The following is a 23,491-nucleotide window of genomic DNA, read 5'->3' as shown; positions in this document are numbered from 1 at the left end:
TTTGGCTAGAATGTCAGGAAAAGCAAATTTGTAGAGCAGAAATGTTACTACAACGAAGTTTGACAAGTTCAGCTGCGCATTCAATTATTTCTATTGCTGATACGGTATTATCATTAATCTTGGTTTTCAAGGTTTTGATAACAATGAAATACATATTTTGAGTTTAAATTGAATTATTTAAAACTTGAAAAACTTTTCCGAATGTTTCCCAAAATACAACAATATTCAGCAGTATAAAAAACAGATGCTCCAATATACTAAACATAAATTATTCCAGAAATTCAAACGCACACTTTGTCCACCATAAACTTCGCCATAAACTTAATCTGCATCTCTTTCTTATTCTCTATTGTTTGCCTACCTAGGTTTGCTTTAATTTCAGAAATAGGACTAAAAGAAAATTCATTTAAACAGCAAATATCTGCAGTGTAAAAAATTTAGACCTTTTTATGAATAGTGTTATGAGGTATCAATCGTACTTGAAAACTCTAATCCAAAACAGCGGCTATAAACTAAGAAACTTGTATCGAAACAAAGAAGTTTTCTCTAATGACATAAAATTGAGGCTTTGCAACCTGATGATTATTGGATCGCTTCAGCTAGTACTGCAGTTCGGCATATTACAGATCAGCTTGAAGACGGTTCTGGACTCCTAGATTCGATTTTGCCACTACTTAAGGAAGTTTGTTCGTATCGCTGAGAGCTTAGCTAACGTAGATTACTGTTTATCGAAAATCGTCATTTCATAGTATGTAATGGGTGTTTTTTTTTCGATGTATAGAACTTTAAGTTGGCATTACTGTTCAAGATGGCGACCGATTTGACAGCTGTCAAGTGATTTATTCTCAGTTTGGTTTGGCAATTCATTATGAATAGACTCACGCTTGAACAACGCTTGCAAATAGTGTAACTTTATTTCGAAAACAATGGTTCTGTGCGGAATACGTATCGCGCACTACGTCCATTTTATCGTCGACAAAATCGTCCATCAGAGCAGTTCATTCGATTAACCATGGAACGTTTTCGCACCACGTTCACTCTTATTGATAACTCGCATCCTCAGAGACGCCGTACGGTGCGTACCGAAGAAGCTATTGCTGCTGTAGAGCGTAGCATTGAGGAAGATCCGAATGAGTCCTTCGGTCATCGAGCACAGGAATTGGATCTGTGTCCATCCACTTTATGGAAGATTTTACGGAAGGATCTTGGTTTACGTGCTTACAAAATCCAACTCGTGCAAGAATTAAAGCCAAACGATCATCAAGTAAGGCGTAGATTCGTCGAATGGGCCCAAAACGAGATTGCCGTTGTTCCCGATTTTCATAAGCGAATTTTGTTTAGCGATGAAACGCACTTCTGGTTGAATGGCTACGTCAACAAACAAAACTGCCGCATTTGGAGTGAAGCTAATCCTCAAGTGTATGTCGAAACAGCGTTACATCCAGAAAAACTGACTGTTTGGTGCGCTTTATGGGCTGGTGGAATCATGGGTCCGTACTTCTTCAAAAACGATGATGGCCAGAACGTTACAGTCAATGGTGATCGGTATAGAGCGTGTTATTGCCGATATACGGCCACAAACGTTGGAAAAAGTCATCGAAAATTGGACGTCCAGATTGGACTACATCCGCGCAAGCCGTGGCGGTCATATGCCAGAAATCAAATTTAAAATGTAATATCACAAGATTATCTTTCGGATAAATAAAATTCATATCAATCGAATAATCCATCGTTGTATTATTGCAACTTAAAGTTCTATACATCGAAAAAAAATACCCCTTATAATGTATTGTTTTAGTGTATTTAGTATAAGGAAGGTACTATTTATTTATTTTTTAGTTATTAATTACTTACAAGCGATGTCTGTGTTTGGAAAAAAATGGTCACTTGTGTCAATAATCTTTAGTAGTAAGTTCTTTAAAAAAATTCTTTTATGAATTAACATGTGACGTGATCCACCTATCATTTCATCTTTGTTTCTATTATTATTTATCATGTCGGTGTCTACTACACCAAAATATTTAACATTTACTAAAAACCCTTTTTTGTGATTTAAACAATGTAGAATCATATTGTGTCTATATTATTTAATACGTGGTGTAGTTGTTTCACGGACCATATGAAAAAATAATTTTACAAAAAAAAAAAAACGTCGTAGAACGCGACCTTCTTTAAGTAAAGCTAGTTTTGCGTATTTTCGGAGTGATGTAAGTTTTTTAGTTTTCTCAACAGCAATTTTAAATTATGCAACATTTTTTCAATTTAACCCTTACGGTTTCCAATATTCCTATGATAGACATCCTGAACTTGGACACAGTTTATTTGAACGCGGTTGATATTACCCCAATGTAGAACTTGCAAAATGTTGCAAATAGTTTTCGCTCATTTTCTCAGTGTTTCCTTTTGCTTCCCTATTCATTGACTGGTAAGTCTCTGTGCCCCAACTCGGTATACTTCATTTTAAAAAAATGATAAGTTTAAATCACTTAGAGCCGAAAAGGTTGATGCCTTACAACGAGATCTTCAATCAAGAATGGCATTTTCATATTGGTTAGTGAACAATTGTAATATTGACAATGATTTTCCATTACGTATAATGTGAAGACTTAATAGGTAGGTTTAATGACTTTAAAATATAATAATTATTCCTGAGTGCAAGAAAATCCAGATAAGGAAGAATTCAAATCCAATCAATGGGCTAGATGTGAGAGTAATAGGGACCCTATATATTTTTGATGGAAATATGAACCAAAACAGGTAAATTTAGATATCGTACTATAACTTGAAGCCAAATTTAAGCAGTGGATTGGGAAAATGTCTTATACAGGGCGTTTCAAAACAAATGCGATAAACTTAAGGTGTTGATTATTTGTTTAAAATAAAGCGTAATTTGTTGGATCGAAAGCCTATCATTAGGGAGATATCTCCCTACAAATATGGCCCAAAAATTTTTATTTTTCATCATAAAAACGAAAATAAATAGAGCAACAAAATATTACGGAAGTCTTATAATAAATTCACACACTTTGTGCATACTTATTTATTTATTAAAAGTGAGGACTACCCCTATAACCTTCGTTAACTAAATTTAAGGAAAAATTTATGCAACGGCAAAAAATAATAGTATATTATGCAACAAGTGTGGTAAAAGGCATTTGAGTCACGAGTTTAATTCAAATTGACGACCATTTTCTCAGCATGCAAAATTGCCACATTTTTATATGAATAGTGTTAAAAATCATTTACAGAGATATAATATAGTCTACATAAGATTTTTAGAAAAACTAAAATAGAGTTCCAAATGTATTCATTTTTTTAAATATTGTTTAATAAGCAGGTTTTGCTAAGTCGGTTTTGGGTCTTTCTGCTTGTACAAGGCGTTTCTTGCCTACATTTCGTGAATCTTCCCGGCAATGATTAGGTGGCGGCCCAGATTGATCAGTACCTTTTAATAATTTTAAAGCCATAAACACAATTACGCTAAATCCAAATATTTATTTTGACACTTCAAAATACATAGATAAATAGATCACTTAAGACTATTTTTTTCTTTGACTAATAGATCAAACATTTTAGTTTGTTTAGTAGTTGATTATTAGAAAACATTCACAATAATAGTAATAATATTAAAAACAATAATAAAAATACGGGTCTTTATTTAAATGAAAAACAAAAATATTTTTTTCTACTCCCGTCTGTAAAATACCTAATTACCCACCGATCTAGCTTGCGGGAAGCGTCACTTTACGACGTCAGTTTCCTTTCCCACGAATCCGAGCCACTTCGGACATTTCCGGGATTTTACCGCACGGATTTGGGGGCAATCGGATGTTTTCGGAGATATTTCCCACGCTTTGAATTTTGACGTTTGTCAATTCTGACGGTCATGTCAGTGTTGTTTTGCGAAAATGTACCCAAAAGCTAACGGTGGTAGAAAAAGTATAGTATGCAACACGTTGGGTAAACTTTTTAACTCACTCGTTTATTAAAAACTCGCTCCGCGCGTGTCAAATAAAATCGTAAGTCAAATGCCGTTTACCGCACGCATAATATACTATTTTTGACTCCCGTCTGTAAAGCACCTAATTACCCACCGATCTAGCGTGTGGGAAGTGTCACTTTACCCCGTCAATTTCATTTCAGAATGAATCCAAGAATATTCTTACATTTCCAGGATTTTACCGCACGGATTTGGGAGAAATCGGATGTTTTCGGAGATATTTAAAACGCTTTGAATTTTGACGTTGGTCAATTCGGACGGGCATGTCAATGAATGTATTCGTGTTGTTTTGCGAAAATGGACCCAAAAACTAACGGTCGTAGAAAATGTATAGTATGCAACACGTTGGGTAAACTTTTTAACTCACTCGTTTATTAAAAACTCGCTCCGCTCGTGTGAAATAAAATTGTGAGTCAAATGCCGTTTACCGCACTTGTTGCATAATATACTATTTCCTATTCCCTTATGTAAAATTCCTAATTATAAACCAATCTAGCGGGAGGAAAACGTCAATTCATCACGCGAGTTTCGTTTCCCACGGATCCCATCCACTTCGGACATTTTCGGGATTTTACCGTACGGATTTGGGGAAATCCCGATTTGGGAGCCATATGATAGTTTCGGAGATATTACGGCATTTTGACGTTTGTCAGTTCTGGCGATCATGTCAGTGAATGTATTCGTCTTGTTTCGCAAAAATGTAACCAGGAATTGAGACAAAGTAACACGAAAATGTTCACTGATATGATCGTCAAAATTTAAGCCGGACATATCGAAAATGGCTCAGATCCTTGCGAAACGAAATTGACGCGGTAAAATGGCAGTTCCCGCACGCTAGGTCTGTATATAATTAGGTATTTTCCAGAAGGGAGTACACAGAAGTATTTTCCATATATTATCTTTTATTTCAAAACTTAGCACTTACAGAAAATGAATATGTGATTTCTGCATTAGTGTAAATTAATTTAGTCGAATTTTGTATTTAAACTAACTGGCCAATGTCAAATACAGCAATAATAAGAAACGCCTTAAGAAGTGACAACAACCCACCAGATTTAATTTTTTTTAGTTGGAAATCGAAGGAAACAAAAAGTTTCTGAATAAAGCCGAAAATTAAAAACATACTTGGTTTATGTCATTGTATAAGTTTTTTCTTAAGTTTAGTTAGGAAAAATGATACGGGTAGTGTTTCTATAACTGTAATACTGCCGTAATATTTTATTGATTTAGCTATTTTCATTTTCAAATTAAAAAATAAAAATAAATCCGCCATATCTCTAATGTTTCACTTTTGAACCAACGTTTATATAAAAAACCACCCTTTGTTTTAAACAGACAATCACCTCATTATTTTTTTGTTATTAGTTTTTTTTTCTCATTCGAGAGTACTAATCGTCTGCTGCTAATAAACGCTCCAAAAAATACAACCAAAAAGTTGCCGACCATGTTAAATAAATATAGAAAAAATAATATTTATTTCTGTATTTTTTATGGGTAACAAATTGGTTTCTGTAGTTTAGCATAACTTCCATATACTCTTATACTTCAAAAACATCTGCATCTGATTCACCTACACCATCTGGATGAATGAGAATTTTCGAAATTAAATAATGTAGAAGTTAGGTATCACGACATATTGTATTCAGAATATTATCTTCTAGCGAAAAACGAAAAAATATACGGAGTGTCTCAATTTAAGCAACTGAGCACGTCAATTCGTTTGAATTTATCTCATAATGTGACATACCAAATTGGAAAACAAAAAAGGTATGCCGCCCTCAAAAAAACACTAACTCAAACTTCGGTTTTCACCTGCTAAAATCTCTCAAAAATCAAGGGTGGTCGGTTTTCTATTTCCACCCTGTGCAACTTATTCTTTTAGTCTATTTAGTATAATAAAGTCACTGTTTATTTGTTTTTTTTAGGTATTAATAATATTTTTATCAGCAGTATATTTCAACGTGGTTCATAGTACCCTAATATAGTATTCGGTTCGAGGATGGCAACTAACCAAATTTAAATCTTTTGTGCACAAACACCGCCATATTTGCAGTAGGACACAAGAGCCCGCAGGGTACACAAAGAAGCAAGAAAGAACTATTAATTTTTTATTGTTGCTTCTCTTAAAATGCATGCCTAGGCGCTAGCAAATCCAATCAAGGCTTATTCAATATTTAAAATTTTAAATATCAATCGGTAAGACACAACAGCGGTCATTTTACTAAGTTAAACATATTTTTACAATAAGTGAAACAAATTTGGGCCGCATTTTAGCAATTGATACAATGATAGAGACGAATTTTCAAATAATAAACACATCTTTAGTTTAAAATTTAATTGGTTTAGATCAAATAGGCAACCTGTTAAACTAATGCGCCATTTTTTTGTAGTTTTTCTGACAGTATGTTAGGATTTTTTTGATTTAGAATTATCTTGTTAACTTAGTTTTATAGTAACTCAGTTTTTTCGCTTATTTAATAAGCGGAAACGGAATTGTATATTTAAGGTCAGTGTATTAAGTATGTACTAGAATATGTATAACAAGGGGCAATTTAGTTTAATCCTTTTTTAGTCAGTTTTTTAGGTATTATTTCTAAAATTAAATAATTTATTTTTAGCTATGTCTAAGCGAATTTATGAGTGTGACACTAAAAACAGAAAATACATAATATAAAAAAGTTTAAAAAGAGTTCTAGTTGAATTCTTAAATTAAGCGATATTGTAGTTCAAATTAAAGATATTCAAATTCAAGGTGAAGGTGTATTTGTAGATACGTACTCGTCCACATCAAAAAGTAATCAAGATAGCGAAATAAATGTATATGTATATCTCAATGATTTCCAAAGTTATGAGGAAATCATCAAAACAAAAGTTGTGAAGATAGTTAGGATGCAGAATTTAAAATTATTTTTAATCATGTGGTGGTTCAAAAAAGCATGACGAATGAAATATATTTTTCTAATAATTATACATACTCAAACCTAACAGGTTTTCCAATATTTTAATATTTCGAAAAAAATACGAGTTTTCACACTTTCAAAAAAAAAAAAAAATAGTGTCATTATTTTTGAAAGTAGATCACTCGAATTTGATGTTAGCGTTATTCGAAGACGACTACGATATATGCAAATGAATTTGAATTAGATGCTACAGAGTGTTCAAAATGAATAATTTTGGACCATTTTAAATTTAAAAACCTCGACTTTCTTAAATGGCAGACAAACTTTTTTTTTATTTGTTTTGAAATTTTCAAACTTTTTTATTAATAATAATAATAATACATACATAAAAGTAATAGTTTTGGTTACAACTACAACTTTTATGAAGTATGTCACATACCTATCATATTTTGCCATTTATTTTAACTTTACCAATATTAACCCTTCTTTCTGTCTAAGACTATTGCTACAATATTATTTAACCATGACAAAACTATTCGCCACGCATCCTATGAAGATTTAGAAATGAACAGGAGAATGAACTTTGTTGGAGAGATAAAGCAACAGGGAGTTATTAGCAATTTTGGTCGAAATAACTGAAAAATTTTAAATTCAGAAAAAGGAAATAATATTAAATACCAATTACTACAAATTAACTTATCTTCCATTTCTACCAATCCATTTCTGTGGGTAACGATTATTTAAAAATTCTCATACTTCTCGATAGTAATGCGGAGCATATTTGTTGGATCTCAATGTTAGTTTTGCACTTTCAGTTCTCATTGGTAGCATCCCGTTTTTCATATTCAATACTAACACTATCACGAAACCGTTCTATTAAACACTGAATACATTGTATATATATATATATATATATATATATATATATATATATATATATATATATATATATATATATATATATATATATATATATATATATATATATATGTATATATATATATATATATATATATATATATATATATATATATATATATATATATATATATATATATATATATATATATATATATATATATATATATATATATATATATATATATATATATATATATATATATATATATATATATATATATATTATGATTTTCACTAATCTTTTAATTTGAAGAATAATCAGCTTTTTATTCATAAAAATCGATTTTATCGGTCTGGACAACTTTTTCGCGCATACAAACATCACGTGATCCTTTGCTCTGCAAAACAGCTGAGATCTCAGTTATTCTACAATACGAAGTACCACACGTGAATCTAAATAAGTTCTTATGGGTTAATATTTCGCTTCAATTACTGAATATATATTTGTTTTGTGTTTTAAAATATGAGTTCGTCAAGAAGAAAGTGTAAATGTAGTACTGATTTGTTTTGTTATATTTGCGGTGTTTATTTAACAAAAAAACAGCAAGGAAAAATTACAGGCTTTCTTAAGGAGGCTTACACTGAATATTTCGGTTTTAAAATGGACAAACTAGAAAAACCACGGGTTCCTCATAAAGTTTGTAAGTTATTCGCCGAGTCTGTCTGAGTCTGAGAACGTTCTGGATTAGACTTTGGTATTCCGATGGTCTGGATGGAGCCCACAAATCATTTCGATGATTGTTACTTTTGCGTTGTAGAGGCTAAAGATTTCAATCGCAATCAAACCTGGAGATATCCAGATTTACAATCTACAAAATGTCCTATACTGCATTCGAATGCCCTCCGAAACAATGATGTTATCAAATTCACAGAAATCGGGACAGTCTACAAGTGGAAGTGAATGGGAAGGTGAAACATCTCCGCCCAAGTTATTTTCTCAAAATGAACTCAGTGACTTAATACTTGATCTCTATTTATCAAAACAAGGATCAGAATTATTAGCCTCAAGATTAAAAGAAAAAAAATTATTGGCCCCAACAGTGAGAGTTATTGCAATTTTTTAGTGAAGACGAAGGACTAGTGTACTGTAATGATATCGCGAAGCTACTTTTAGACATGGGTTTAACAGCATACAAACCTACTGAGTGCCGACTTTTCAATGACAGTTCTAAAAGAAGTTTGAAATGCGTTTTACTGCACAATGGTAATAAATTTGCATCTATTCCAATTGCCCATTCAATAAAACTCAAAGAGGAGTATAAAAAATTAAATACTCGGAGCATCAATGGCCGATTTGTGTAGATTTGAAAATGGTTAATTTTTTACTCGGTCAACAGAGTGGATGCACGAAATACCCCTGCTTTATTTGTATGTGGGACAGTAGAGCAAAGCAACATCATTGGAATCAAGATGTTTGGCCTATGAGAGATTCTTTAACTGTCAGTAAAGCCAATGTAATAAGAGAGCCATTGGTAAGCAGAGACGAAATCATACTCCCAACATTATATATTAAGTTAGCAATGATCAAGCAATTTTTAAAAGCATTAGACAAGGACGGAAACTCTTTTAATTACATTTGTAGAAAATTTCCTAAGCTTAGTATGGAAAAGTTGAAAGGTGGAATATTTGATGGTCTTCAAATACAGCAAATGATGTTATGATTGTAACGGAAAGTAAAGCTTGGGAAAGTTTTGCATTGGTAGTCGAAAATTTATTACGTAATCATAAAGCGCCAAATTATGAAGAAATTGTGCAAAATATGATGACAATTTTTCAGATTCTAGGAGCAAATATGAGTATCAAATTACACTATCTTCGTAATCATCTAGATAAATTCCCGGATAATTTAGGGAATTATAGTGAAGAACACGGAGAGTGGTTCCACCAGGATTTAAAAGTGATGGAAGAACGGTATCAGGGTCGCTGAGATTGTCACATGATGGCAGATTACTGTTGGCCTTTAAAAAGTGATTGTTCGAAGAAGAGTTATAAAAGAAAAGCTAATAAAAGGCGTTTTATGGAAATATAGTATAAGTTTTTAACATTTTTTTCTTTATTTACTTCAATGTTTGTTAATCTTTTAAAATAAAACTAATATTTTCAACATTTATGTCATTTTATTTCTTGTTTTCCGATTTTTTTGAATTAAAATGACAATAAAGATTTTAACAAAATTGAGAGCAATTCTTACAAAATCATTGATAGTTTCATGAATTGTGAGCATAAATATATCTAAAATTAGTCTCATATCGAGGGCAACAAAACCACTATATACCAGTGTAATAGTTTCCACCAATTTCTCTTTCTTATCCGACTAAATAAATCGCGAAGTATTAAAAATAGGTATATAACATATTTAATCAAAGTTGTAGGTTTTCGTAAGATTTTTCAGAAAAAATCATTTCAAATTCAAGGAAATCATGATTTTTCAAGTTAAAACGATGCCAAATATTCGTTTATTCTGAACACCTTGTAGCATCTTATTCAAATTCCATTGCAAACGTCTTTTACGTCAGCTTTGAATAACGCTAATATCAAATATTAGTAACCTACCTTGCAAAATAACGGCGCTATCCTAATTTTTTTGTTAGTGTGAAAACTAGTATTATTTTACAAAAATTGAAATATTGGAAAAACTATCACTTTTAGGTATGTATTGTTATTATTAATAAAAAAAGTTGTAGAATTTCAAAACGAATTTTTAAAAAATCTAAAAATGGGGTGTTCCATTTAAAAAAATGTATGTTTTATTCGTCACTGTTTTTTGAGCAACGCTGTATATTTTCAAATAATAACAATTTTATCATCAATGAGATCATGAAATTTACTCCATCGTTGACTCGCCCTGTACACTAGTAGAGGTAGTACAGTCACGTTTTTCTGGAATCATATTCTGTCCTTATTTGATAATTTAAAAATATAATTGATTACCTAACGCAGTTAAGCGATAAATTTGATTATTTAATAATAATAATAAAACGATCTAAATTTAAAAATATTAATATATTAAATAATTTCAAAGTAAATATTTATTTTGCTATTATAGATACGATTAATAACGAAACGCAAAAAAGGTTAGAAAAGTGCGGTTCAAATGCTAAATATTTCAAATTTTAACCCAACTGACTGAACTTCATAAGGACAAAAAGTACACACTTTAATAAAACTATATAAAAATGATATGAGTGATGATGGCTTATTTTTAAATCATTTTTAAATATAGTTTAGATATAGATTTTGATGTTTGTTTGTTTTGTATCAATAAACAGAGACAAAAGCTGGCAAGCTCCGAATTTTTGATTGCCCAAGGGCCCATAGGTATGAAAATGTAGGGCCCTACGAGAAGATTTGAATATTTCATAAATTCTTTTCATATCCCTTTTTATAAATTATAATAATGTGTTGTGAATAAATTATTAATTATTACTTACTGTTTGTATGGTCGATTCGGAATACGTAAGAGTCGATATCACCACGACCACTACTAAGCGGAAACGCATAGTGTTACCACGGCCGAAAATTTATCACAAAACGAATATTAAATAAAAAAAAATCACGAACGTAAAAATAGTGAACACATTTGGTCGTACCCCTGGGGGAAAAAATGTATATTGCGATCTACATGATGTCGGCCGATAAAAAAATGCTGTATTGTTTATTTGGATTCGTTTTCACTGATAGCGAATAATTGAATGGATCGCATTTATGGGGACGGATCAAAAATCGCGCGTAGTCGTACGCGCGGGTCTCGACCGAGCGGCAGGACGCTCACCCTGCTGCCACGATATTCTCCGTTGGAGTTGAGAATCCAACTGAAACCGATGTAACTCGTCCGAGTTCAAATAAAAGCTAAAACGCCAAAACCTGATCCCAGATACGATGCGCTTTATACCGGTAAAGCTGCCACACACGTGCCGCGTTTTAATGCCGCGATAAACGCCAAGGTTTTAGGAGCACATCTCTCAAACACAATCCTTCAATCCTTATTTTTTCGTGTCCCATAAGCAATGGTACATGGCAAAGTTGGAGATTCTTTAGGGAAAAATATTACGCTTCAACGAAACTTACCTTAGTCCAGAAGTTGCTATTAACCGAGATACAGGGTGTCAAAGTTGCAATTTTATTTTTGATTTTTTAAAATAAAGTTTAGCAAAGCGGAGCTTTTTGACGTGAGAAATCGATTTTCGTTAATAACTTTTCGCCAGATTGTAGAGGGTTCTACGTGTGGTACTTTCGCAACATTTGATACTTCCTAACTTTTTTGTACCTCAGTGTATGTAGATTTTTAATAAAGATATCTCTTCTTACACCTTTTTTAAATTAGTTGGTAGCTCGATGGGTCCTAATATGCAATTATCGATTAATCCGCATCAAACGTTTACTTTAAATTCCTGTTGGAAATGGCGTTCAGTTGTCAAATGGGGATTTTCTAGGTCCCACGCAAGCTTATTTCTAAAGTTATAGACACTTTGCTTCATCTGTAACCATTATTTTATTAAAAAACATTGGGTCGACGTTTTGGTTAGGTAGGAAAAGATTTTGCACAGTAGTCAAGTGATACGTATAAAGCCTTTCTTGCTGAAAAACGCTAAAAAGTGTAGATTTGCTCACTCCGGTGTAATAATTTTTTAGTCGCATAAAAGAATCCCTTTTAGAGCGGAACGAACCAGTTTCACCGATTCTGTTATAAATATTCCTAAAAATGTTAATGTCTTTGCGCTTTCGGTTTGGAAACATCTCCCAATGAGCTCGACGCCCATTATAATGCTCTTGTCCGTATAAACATGTTATGTCGCGCATCTCCACGTTGGAAAACAAATTATGACTTGGCAGTATCGGAAAACTATCCAAAACTTTTTTCAAAACGTCAAAAATACTGACAAACAGCGAAGAAATAAAAAAAGAAATTCACCGAAAGCGCCTTTATCGTATTTGCTTCAGTTAGTTTAGTTTAGTTTAGTTACATTGGACAATTTTCGTAAAATCGTAATATTTCTACTTAAAGAATCTCCTGTTTTGCCCTGTAATATTACTCATGGGACACCCTGTAAAAGTACCAGAACGCTGAAATATTTTGAAAATTTGCAAAGTTGGGGCGATAAAAATCCATATCCGTAGATTTTTGAACATGCAGAAAACAAACATGCTAACACCATTGTTGTAAGATTTACCACTTTTACGGTAGTCGTCATAATTTTATTATTTTAAATGGAATGCCCTATTCATTTTTTTTTAAATTAATTGAGCAATTCTCATAATTTGAAAATTTTGATTCTTTTAACTACTGAACTACGGCAACGCCGCGTTTTCAGTAAAAAGTAACATTGAACTTTATCGTTCCAGCTTTGCCAGTTTTGGCGTTATTTGAGCGTAATTTTTTGTGAAAAGGCGACGTTGCCGTAGCTCAGTAATCAATAGAAAAAAATCTGAATTACAACACCTTAGTCATTTGATTGCAATAAAAATAATTAGGGTATCCCATTTAAAATAACAAAATGATGAGGTTTAAAGTAAAAGTGATAAATCTGACAACATTGTTGTTTTGAATTCCGCATGTTCAAAAACCCTGAGATATTGAATTTAATCGTTAAAGCTTTGGCAATTTTCGAGATATTTAGGCGTTCTGGTATTTTCATTCAAAAAGCAGTGTGGTATATATATATATATATATATATATATATATATATATATATATATATATATATATATATATATATATATATATATACATATATATATATATATATATATATATATATATATATATATATATATATGATGACACTATATTCCGGGATATCATCCGTTCGCTCGTTGAACTCCGACTGGAATCCTGCAAATCCTGCATCCGACTGGAATCCTGCAGACGTTTCGCCAAAATCTCACTTGGCATCTTCAATGCTCGCGCTCCGAAAACACTTCGAACACGGAGCGCGAGCATTGAAGATGCCAAGTGAGATTTTGGCGAAACGTCTGCAGGATTCCAGTCGGATGCAGGATTTGCAGGATTCCAGTCGGATGCAGGATTCCAGTCGGAGTTCAACGAGCGAACGGATGATATCCCGGAGTATAGTGTCATCACATTTTTCCATCCGTGAATCAATACGTGAGAATATATATATATATATATATATATATATATATATATATATATATATATATATATATATATATATATATATATATATATATATATATATATATATATATATATATATATATATATATATATATATATATATATATATATATATATATATATATATATATATATATATATATATATATATATATATATATATATATATATATATATATATATATATATATATATATTAGCATTTAGAAAAAGGATGAAATTTATATAGTAGCAACAAAACGTTTTCCCAACGAAAAACAAAAATAGCATATCAGAAACGGCACCTAATATTTTCATTGATATTGTTTTAACATATTTTTCCTGGTCATTAAGTTATTAACACAAACGTTATTTAAACATCTTTAATTTCTAAAAATACAAGATATTATAAAAAGTATTCAAATGGACAATAATTAATAGGAAACACTGATAGATAGAGAGTTTTAAAAAATATCTCATTTATATATATTTTTGAATTTTATTTACTATTTGTGTTTTCTCCATTATGTAGATTATTGTAGAAAATCGCTGTACAAATATGAGATTATTCTTTTGTATTAAAAAAATCAATAACAATGAAAATAAACTAGGGTGCCATAAAACTGTCAAACATTGATTCCCAAACATGACGTGATCGCCATAAATGACGTCAAAATTCACGCCGTGGTTAATGCTTCCGGAAACAATTGCTGCCGAACTGGTATTTTAGGTATATTAAAGAAAAACTGTTAATACGATATAATCTGACTTTACCTCAGCAATAAGGTCGGAATAAAGATATTTGTTTGCAAGCAAAATGAGAAGTTACTTATAAATTACGATGGTTTTGCTCGCTGTCTAACAAAAGGGGTCTTTGCTACTTTCTTCGTTGACGCGGTTCAGTTTAAATTAAAATTTAAATCTGAACAGAATCTAATGGCAAACTTACAGAACTCACAATTTTTTTATATTATTTTTATATCTGGGACTTAAATATATACAAACAAGAAACGAACATTAATCTCAACTTACCAATGTGTTGGAACAATTCACTTCTGCATTTCTGGGTCGGTTCTGGGCAATTCGTTTAAAAGGACATTTCGTCTCTCTTTTGACGAAGAGAGTGTTTAAAGCATAGTGCATAACATAATCTGCTGATACTAAGTTGAAAAGGTAGAAAGCTGTCCATGTGGGGGGTACATTTCGGTCAAAAATCTCTGGGTATATATAGTTTAGCTACCAAGACATTGGAATAGGAAATCGATTGAGATTAAATTAGTTAAACTCAAATCTTTATTTGTGTCTAAAATGTCGATAGGTCTGAGTAATATAGTTTAAACTAGTCTATTTTCAGCGTAATAAGGAACTTGACCATTTCTTTTTTTAATTAAAATGTGTGTATATTTATAAAAACACATTATACCAAATATGACAGTAACTTTTTATTAACACTTAGTGAAGCTCGTAGTTGTGGTCATAGTGATGTGAGTGAAGAACTTTTTGCTGAAAAGAAAAATATATATAAGTATATATTCACTTTTTACAGTAAAGAAGTTGCAAAATAGGCCTAGGTCGTACTTGGGATTGACTGATGTAATTCGGTAAAATGAATTCTATGCTTCTATTTTTGACTTAAAAAAATTAGAACCGGAAGTACATTTGTTTGCTTAGGAGACGACTTTGCTGACAGTAGTAATAACATAATATTTAAATAATTTCAGCTGATAAAAGCTAGTAACGTGAAGTTCAATTTAATTTATCCACGCAGTTAAAAGTTGGGCAATTTTAAAATTAAATTAAACTTTAAATAATTTTTTGTATAAACTCTAACACTAAATTTCAATTAGCGCACTTTTTATATTAACTGAACTTTTAAATTAAATCTCTGTACCTATAAACTCACCTTAAGAATGGCGGTATGTTACTATTTTTACTTACTTGCTAGCTTTTACACCACAAACTTCAGTTTAAGAAAAATCCTTCGAATTTTTAATGTCGTAAATATATCAACTGTAGATAAATGGACTAATTGCCCTTTTATAAGACCCTCATCAACCATTTTCAGTCTTTATAAAACTTCCAAATACTAAATGAAGCAAAATTAAACAAAAATTTCTCCGAAAACATCGAAATACCACGTTCTATCAATGAGATTATTTTACCTGTTATTTCAATGTTTGTATACGTGCGGCCAGATGGAAACTTCATTTTGATAATACCTTACGATTTTAATTGTTTTTAAATAATTTTATTTTTTGTGCAAGTACCCTACTAGCCATAAAATATCTGTAAGTTACTCTCTTAAAATTCCGAGCCACTCCCATCTCCAAATTTGTTATTTGGAATCTAAAGGTTGGAAAGACGTAAGTGGCCGCACTCATTGAACACACAAGAGGAGGATTTTTTTGTTATTTTGCAAAATCTACTTTTCCGAAAAAGTTTTTCACGGAGGCACTAAAAAACGTTATTTTCTTTCTGTTATGGCGAATTTATGGTGATTTCTAAATCGAATTATATTTAATTCACTCACAGTCTACAAAAAAGGGAACCGCGATGTCTTTTCGAAGGGCGCGGTAACTACCGTTATGTCCCGAGATGCGTGGACGCCTTTACCAGCGCCTAATACATTTTTAGGGATGGATTGTTTGATATCGGTGTTATTAAAGGCTCGTCTTTGTTTTTGCCGTGATGAAACCCGATGTCGAGACGGTTTTTTCTCAATTTGGCTCTAATTTCGCTCAGGGCCGGACCAGGACGATACCGCCCTGTTTTAATGTCAACTCGGTAGGGGTCCAAAGTTGCAGCCGCTCGCTTTCGGTTTTCTTGTTACAACGTAATGCGTTTCGTTTGATCTGGAACACACGCGTCCCGTAACTAAAAATATTTTCAGTTTCGCGAAAGATTAACTGCGGTAATATTTTCCACGTGTATTTATGTTCCGATCTGTTATACTGCCGAAAGTTCCAGTGAAAGAATGCATGTTAGGTTTTGGCGTTTTTGCGCATGAACGCAGTTTTCGTGGTCCATTCAGGAATTTTCTTATTCTTTTTCTTAATAATGATGAAAAAAAAATTCAAAAAGTGTTTGATCCTAAGTTCACAGGGTTATTCACGGTGCGCGTCCTATTAGACGTTTATGGAGAATGACTTACGATAAAAACCTGAAATGTGGGTTATGGTCTGTTCATAGATATAAGAAAGTGACCAATTGCTTTTGAATGGGATTATCCAAGGGTAGTCATTAACATACAATGCAACAAAATTATTACCTAAAGTTTCGGAATTTAAATTCAGGTAAAATTGTGGTCCGTAATAGAAAATAATATTCTTTGGTGTGGTATACTACTTAGTTTAAGTTTATTAGTAATCATTCTTATTTCGTGTGTAATACGGCGTGTGTGGAATCGTGTGCGAATTATGCAAAATATGTGCGAGTCTAGTGTATCTCAGAAGGTGCTCCCGCCCAAATGTAGAAAACACTATTCTATTGAGACTAAGGAAGTTATAAACAATGTTTATTTGACTCTCATTGAACATGGTGCCAGCAAGCAAGCATCTTTGGAAGAAACGGCCACATTGACGAAAATTCCAACATCAACTGTATGGAAAATTGTGAATAATCCCATTTCAGCGAGGGATAAAAGAAGCGATGCTGACATTTTCTCGAGTATTATGCTTGAAATGACCTCCATTTGCTTTAAGACATCCTTGTATTGACTTCATAACATTGGAAACTGTTGCCGTTTGAATTTTGTTTGCCTTTCTGACACGGCGTTGCAAATCTATCGTTCCAACTGAAGTTTTATACACACTTTCTTTAATAGCGCCGGTGTAATATCTGACTAACGCGGCGTCAATTCCACGGACCTAGACGCCTTATCCATCAGTTTTCAAGCATAAGTTAAAGTAAGTTTTTGACTATTTGTGCAATGAGCCGCAGCTCCATCAAGTTGGTACCAACATGTACGATGTAACGCTAATGGAAAATTGTCTCAAAATTCTGTAACTACTTGTAGATACAAAAATCTTTTTTATTATCCATCATCAAACAAAACACTAAATGTATCTTCAAATCGCATATCTCGTCCAATTTTGGATTTTCTGATGACCAAATGATTATATCTTCTGTTAAAAATACTCTCCCTTGAAAATTTTTACTTGTGCGTCCAAATAATTCTATTTCAAAAATCTCGATCTTTTGGTATTCTAATTATTTTGTAATTATGCATATTATGTTTCTTCACTATCCGTTGAATGGAAGCGCAAGATATGACTAAATCATATTTTGCGCTCGGAATAGACGCATGTAGAAATGCGTCAAAATATGCATTGGTTTCATTTTGTAACAGGTTTTGAAAGTTCCCTTCTTCGTTGGTTTCGAAAATTTGCTTCAATTCTTTTAAAGATTTTCTTATACATTAGTGGCAAATGCGGATATTGTTCATTAAATCTTCTGCAACTTCTTGAAACAATTGTATAGCTGTACGGGTTGCCCTAAAAAAATATTTTTGTATTTAATATTTGTTTATTGTTTTTCTTTATTGTAATATATTGTATTGTAATTTTACTGAAATTTTTAATATAACATTGGTGTTTTAACAGTAAATTTTGCTAATAGTACTAATTATTATAGGTTAGAAAATAGATATTGAAATGCGATGCTTAGAACATAAAGTTTTCAATACTTTCGAATAGCGAAATGTGCATTCAATTATATCTTAAATAATATTTCATCGGACAAAAATTCCACCTTGCGAGGATCTATCACACCACTGGAGGAATTATGCTATGTTATGTTTGTATATACGAAAATAATTTATTTTAAGAAAGAAAATTATTATTAAAAACTTAGTTAATTGAACTGAGAAGACTTTTACTTGATGAAAATCCATTTATCAAAATAAATAAGAACTAAAAGTTCAGATGTTCACGAAATTATATATTTTGACATGACAATTGTTTCGACAACACCGTGTCTTTATCAAATGTAATATTTACAAACTACCTGCTACTATATATACCGAAAAGTGACCATAACACCATAATTAATGTTATTGTGAGAATTTAAGTTCAATAAAGGGGAGGTATTTCAATCTAATTGATCGTTAAGCAATACATTTGAATGTCTCATTTTGTTAATCTCCATGGCTCCCAATAAATTTAATTTTCTACTTTTTGTGGCTGTATGTAAAATATCAAAATTGTCGTCAAAAATGTGTTTTTATGTGTTTAAGTGTGTAGAATAATTAGAATCTAGACTATTGTTTTTAAACGCTCTTATATGTTCGTTAATGCGTTTCTTGAAGGATCTACCTGTTTGTTCAATATAAACTTTAGGACAAGATCCACATTTCAACCTGTAGACACCTGATTTTTGTGATTTTGGACATTTATTGTTTTTTAAATATTTTCCTATTGTGTTGTTAGTTCTGAAAGCTATTTTTAAACCACATTTTGACAAATATTTTAAACATTTTGACTAGGTTCTCCGATGTATGTAATTCTTTTAAATTGTTCGTGTTCTGTATTAGGTTTCGGATAAATAATGTTTACTGTTGTCTGTATTTGTTTTTTATTTATAATTTTATCTCTAATGCCGTTGTTCAGTGCAATTTGTTGTTTGTTGAGTTCTTTGTTGTAATTTTCTTTGGGGAGTGGCGTATTAAGAAGTCTGTGTATAAAAGATTTAAATGCAACCATTATGTGTGTATAAGGGTGATTTGAGCTGTTATGTATGACTGTGTCCATTTGTGAAGGTTTATGATATATTGAAAAATCTAATTTGTTTTGCACTTTCGTAATAGTTAAGTCTAAAAAATTAATAGAGTTATTCTGTTCAATCTCGATAGTGAATTTTATACGATTATGTATTGAGTTAATGTAATTTAAAAAAGAACAACAACAAAACAAGCAAAGACATCGTCCACATATCTATACCACCATCAAAGACTTTTACTTAAAGGATGTTCTAGTATGATATTTTCCAAATTATCCATAAAAATCTCGGCTAACAAAGGACTAAGTGGGTTTCCCATAATCAAACCTTCTCACACACTCAAACACAGAAAAACACATTTTTGACGACAATTTTGATATATTACATACAGCCACAAAAAGTAGAAAATTAAATTTATTGGAAGCCATGGAGATTAACAAAATGACACATTCAAATGTATTGCTTAACAATCAATTAGATTTAAATACCTCTCCTTTAATGAACTTAAATTCTCGCAACAACATTAATTAAGGTTTTATGGTCATTTTTCGGTTTATATAGTAACAGGTAGTTTGTAAATATTACATTTGATAAAGACACGGTGTTGTCGAGACAATTGTCATGTCAAAATATATAATTTCGTGAAAATCTGAACTTTTAGTTCTTATTTATTTTGAAAACTTAGTTAGATAGTATCGACGGATATACGGGACTGATTATTGGCAACTACAAAAACATTTTATTTCTAATAGAACATACAACGCTGTAAATAAAAAAATAACATGTTTGTCACAACGGAACACTTCAAATCGGATAAGGATGTAATCAAACGGAATTCCACCGAATTCCACTAAAATTCTTCGGAATTTCTTTAAAAATATATTTTTTATAGAATTTATATAACTTGTATAGAATATAGAATACTTTTTTTTATAGGAAATATAATAGAATTCTATTTTAAGTATTTATTGTTTATTTATTTCGTATGCATTTCATATACAGAGAATATTTCTACATAAAAACTTATGAAAAATGCACAATTAAATTAGAGGTTTGACCCCTAAAAAAGTAAAAAATGAAAGCCTAAGTTCATCTTACAGCTATGTTTTGTTATATTATGCTTACTCGAATATGATTCTTAAACCTACTCTCAGTAATGAAAAAGTTTAATGCTCGTTCTTGTTGACCAACCGGGAGCTGCCCTTGAGATGAATGAATTGCGCCCCTAGTTGGTTCTGTGGTACGGTACAAAAAATATGCTATTTAGACGAGTTATTCCTATGGCTGCCAAAAACACAATTTTTGACGGAAATCAGGGGCAAAAACAACTGCATGAGGTGGGCTTCGTCACGACGGGCTGTAGCGTTTTCAGACCTAATAAGTTTTCAATGACCACCAGACTTTGAAATTATGTTGGATCTGTGCTTGTCAAAGGTAAAGCCGTTCTCGAAGACGCCTTTGATACTGCTTTAGATTTCCATCGATCCAAGTGTGTTCTTAAATTATAGGATCGCGAAGGCAGCTATATCAATGATAAATGCAAAAAAGAATAACGGCCCTGTTAGAGCTACGAGACACCCTCGAAGTAACTGGAAAAGCCTTCGACAAGTAATTTTTAGTCTAACAACCTGCCTGCATCTCCCCAGATACGACGGGATCCATTGTAGAAGTTTGCACACTTTACTAAGCGACATTGCCATGATTCACCCTATCAAAGGTTTTGCAAAAATCTGATCCTGATATCCTGTCTTCAAAGCACAAGTGATTGAGTATGTAATTAAATTCAAAATTGTTGATCTTCCCGATTGAAAGTCATATTGATGGTCTATAATTGCATTTTTCAAAAAGGGAGTTAAAAATTGAATTATTAAGTTTTCGAGCAATTTTGGTGTGGCACTTAATATGGTGTATAATTTATTACATAGGGACGTTTTGCTGTTTTCCTGAACAATGTAACATAACATATACTAAACTAATAAGGAACAATGGAATACTATCATTAAACGCAATACGTAAATAAACAATTCAAAATGAGTTAGCATAATTACGAAATAGTGCATAAATAGTGAAATTCAATTCAGTATACTAAAAAGCAACCCAAACCGGTATTTGCACAATTTTATTTGCGTATATACGGCGTGGAACATATTTTTATTATTAGTCATTATTCATAATGCCTATGGCGTATTATCCACGTGGAAGTATTTTTTAATTACTTTTAAAATAACTGTCTAAGATCTTTAATTCATAGGCTACTTGCTCTTAATGATTTTTTTTTGGGCCAACAATTTGTTTGAAATAAAAATTGCAAATATCTTAAAAACAGTATAATTTTTCGAAATAAATGTGGTGTTCTGTAGTTGTTCTTTTCTTATAATTTTCAAAAAAATATACAGAATAGAATTTAGTCGTTTTCCCCATCTGCAGAAAAACCCAGACTCTAAACCTTCATGTCGGTGTTTCAAAAACTGCTTGACTCATACAGAAATAACAATTTCAAGAACTAAACTTTAACCCTCCGCATTTCGCTAATGAGCGACATTTTCCTAAGGCATCTTTGGCTCTTTGGCGTTTTTTAAGTTGTGTGTGTAGTTGTGTAGAATAACACATAAATAAATGTACTATATATTTATTTACATCAACAAAACAAACCATTTTTAATTGATTAGTTTTTAGTTATAAAAAACAATATTTATAAATCTAAATAAATTCCTTTTAATTGATATCCGAATTCCAGAATAAAATTGTTAATAAGTAAAATTGACTGGGCCGCTGGCAAACTTAGGGTATTAATTCTATATATTAATAATTTTTACAGATACCTTCTTGGTGTAATAGTACGATATCATCTGTGTGCCACGTGGTAGGTCGGGGTATTTTTTTTATTTCTTTGGGGTACCCAAATTAAATGGCTTTTTCAAAAATCAATTTGCTTTGATCTCAATTATCGTTGCAATTTGTGTATCATGAAAAGAGGTGAAAGCTGGAAATACCATATAAAGAATCTTAAAATGCTTAGCAATCACGGTTGGGATTGTTTTTTCGATTATTTTTAGGTGGTTTTAATGTTTGAATTTGCCCTGAATTTTTTTGGAATGCTGAGAAATTGTAACAAATTTCAGGAGATGTTCATAAAATAAAAGATATTTAGTCGTATTGACAGGGCCTGCTGGTGCACATGCGCTGCAGAGCTCCCAAAAAATTAAGAACTTTCAGGTAATTAAATATCCTAACTAAAATATTTTCCTTTATCCACAACAAAATGCATAATATTTCGCATTCGTCATAATGATAAAAAATGGAATGCAATGTAAATGCAATGAATGTTTGAGTAAAATCGTCCAGTAGAATAAACAGCCTATAATCGCGCTGGCGATGTTGTCGAGTTGTTCTTTAGCTGGACTACATGAACGGCAGCGCACAGATTTCACTAAGTAACTCAGAAATAATGGAAGAGTTTGAAATAAAAAATGGCACCACACAAGGATGGATCAAACAGTGCAATTGGCAATGAAGTAAACGGAATTCCCATCAACAACGCCCGATATGCAGATGACACTACCATAATAACAGATAACACAGGTGATCTACAGACCCTTTCTAAATCAGGTCATTGAAGCAAGCAGAAGTTTGGATTTAAAAATTGACATTAAGAACCAAGTTTATGGTGATTGGTACAGACAATATTCCAAACGCTCAGATGAATATAACTTAAAACAACAGCCAGAGAGTTACTCGGTTTTTAATCTAGAATGTATGAAATCCAGAACACGAACGAGTAACCTTCCTAAAACTTAAAAATGTCCTTACAAACAAAAATTGGAGCTTTAACCTCAG

General features: G+C 31.8%; 1 protein-coding gene across 1 annotated transcript in view; it reads right to left on the bottom strand.

The window, feature by feature from the left end:
* LOC132696720 (plasminogen-like) overlaps positions 1-11,618 on the bottom strand; it is a 76,650-nt gene extending 65,032 nt beyond the window's left edge. The window contains exon 1 of the mRNA XM_060661711.1: positions 11,253-11,618. Within this exon, the coding sequence (XP_060517694.1) occupies positions 11,253-11,321 (69 nt within the window). The 5' untranslated portion in view covers positions 11,322-11,618. The remainder of the gene's footprint in view (positions 1-11,252) is intronic.
* Positions 11,619-23,491: the final 11,873 nt, after the last annotated feature.

This window comes from Cylas formicarius, unplaced genomic scaffold (assembly GCF_029955315.1).
Source record: "Cylas formicarius isolate icCylForm1 unplaced genomic scaffold, icCylForm1.1 PGA_scaffold_1__22_contigs__length_36826433, whole genome shotgun sequence".
In the NCBI taxonomy this organism is placed as follows: domain Eukaryota; kingdom Metazoa; phylum Arthropoda; class Insecta; order Coleoptera; family Brentidae; genus Cylas; species Cylas formicarius.
The sequence above is the reverse complement of the archived record's forward strand: the minus strand, read 5'-3'. Positions and strand labels throughout refer to the sequence as shown.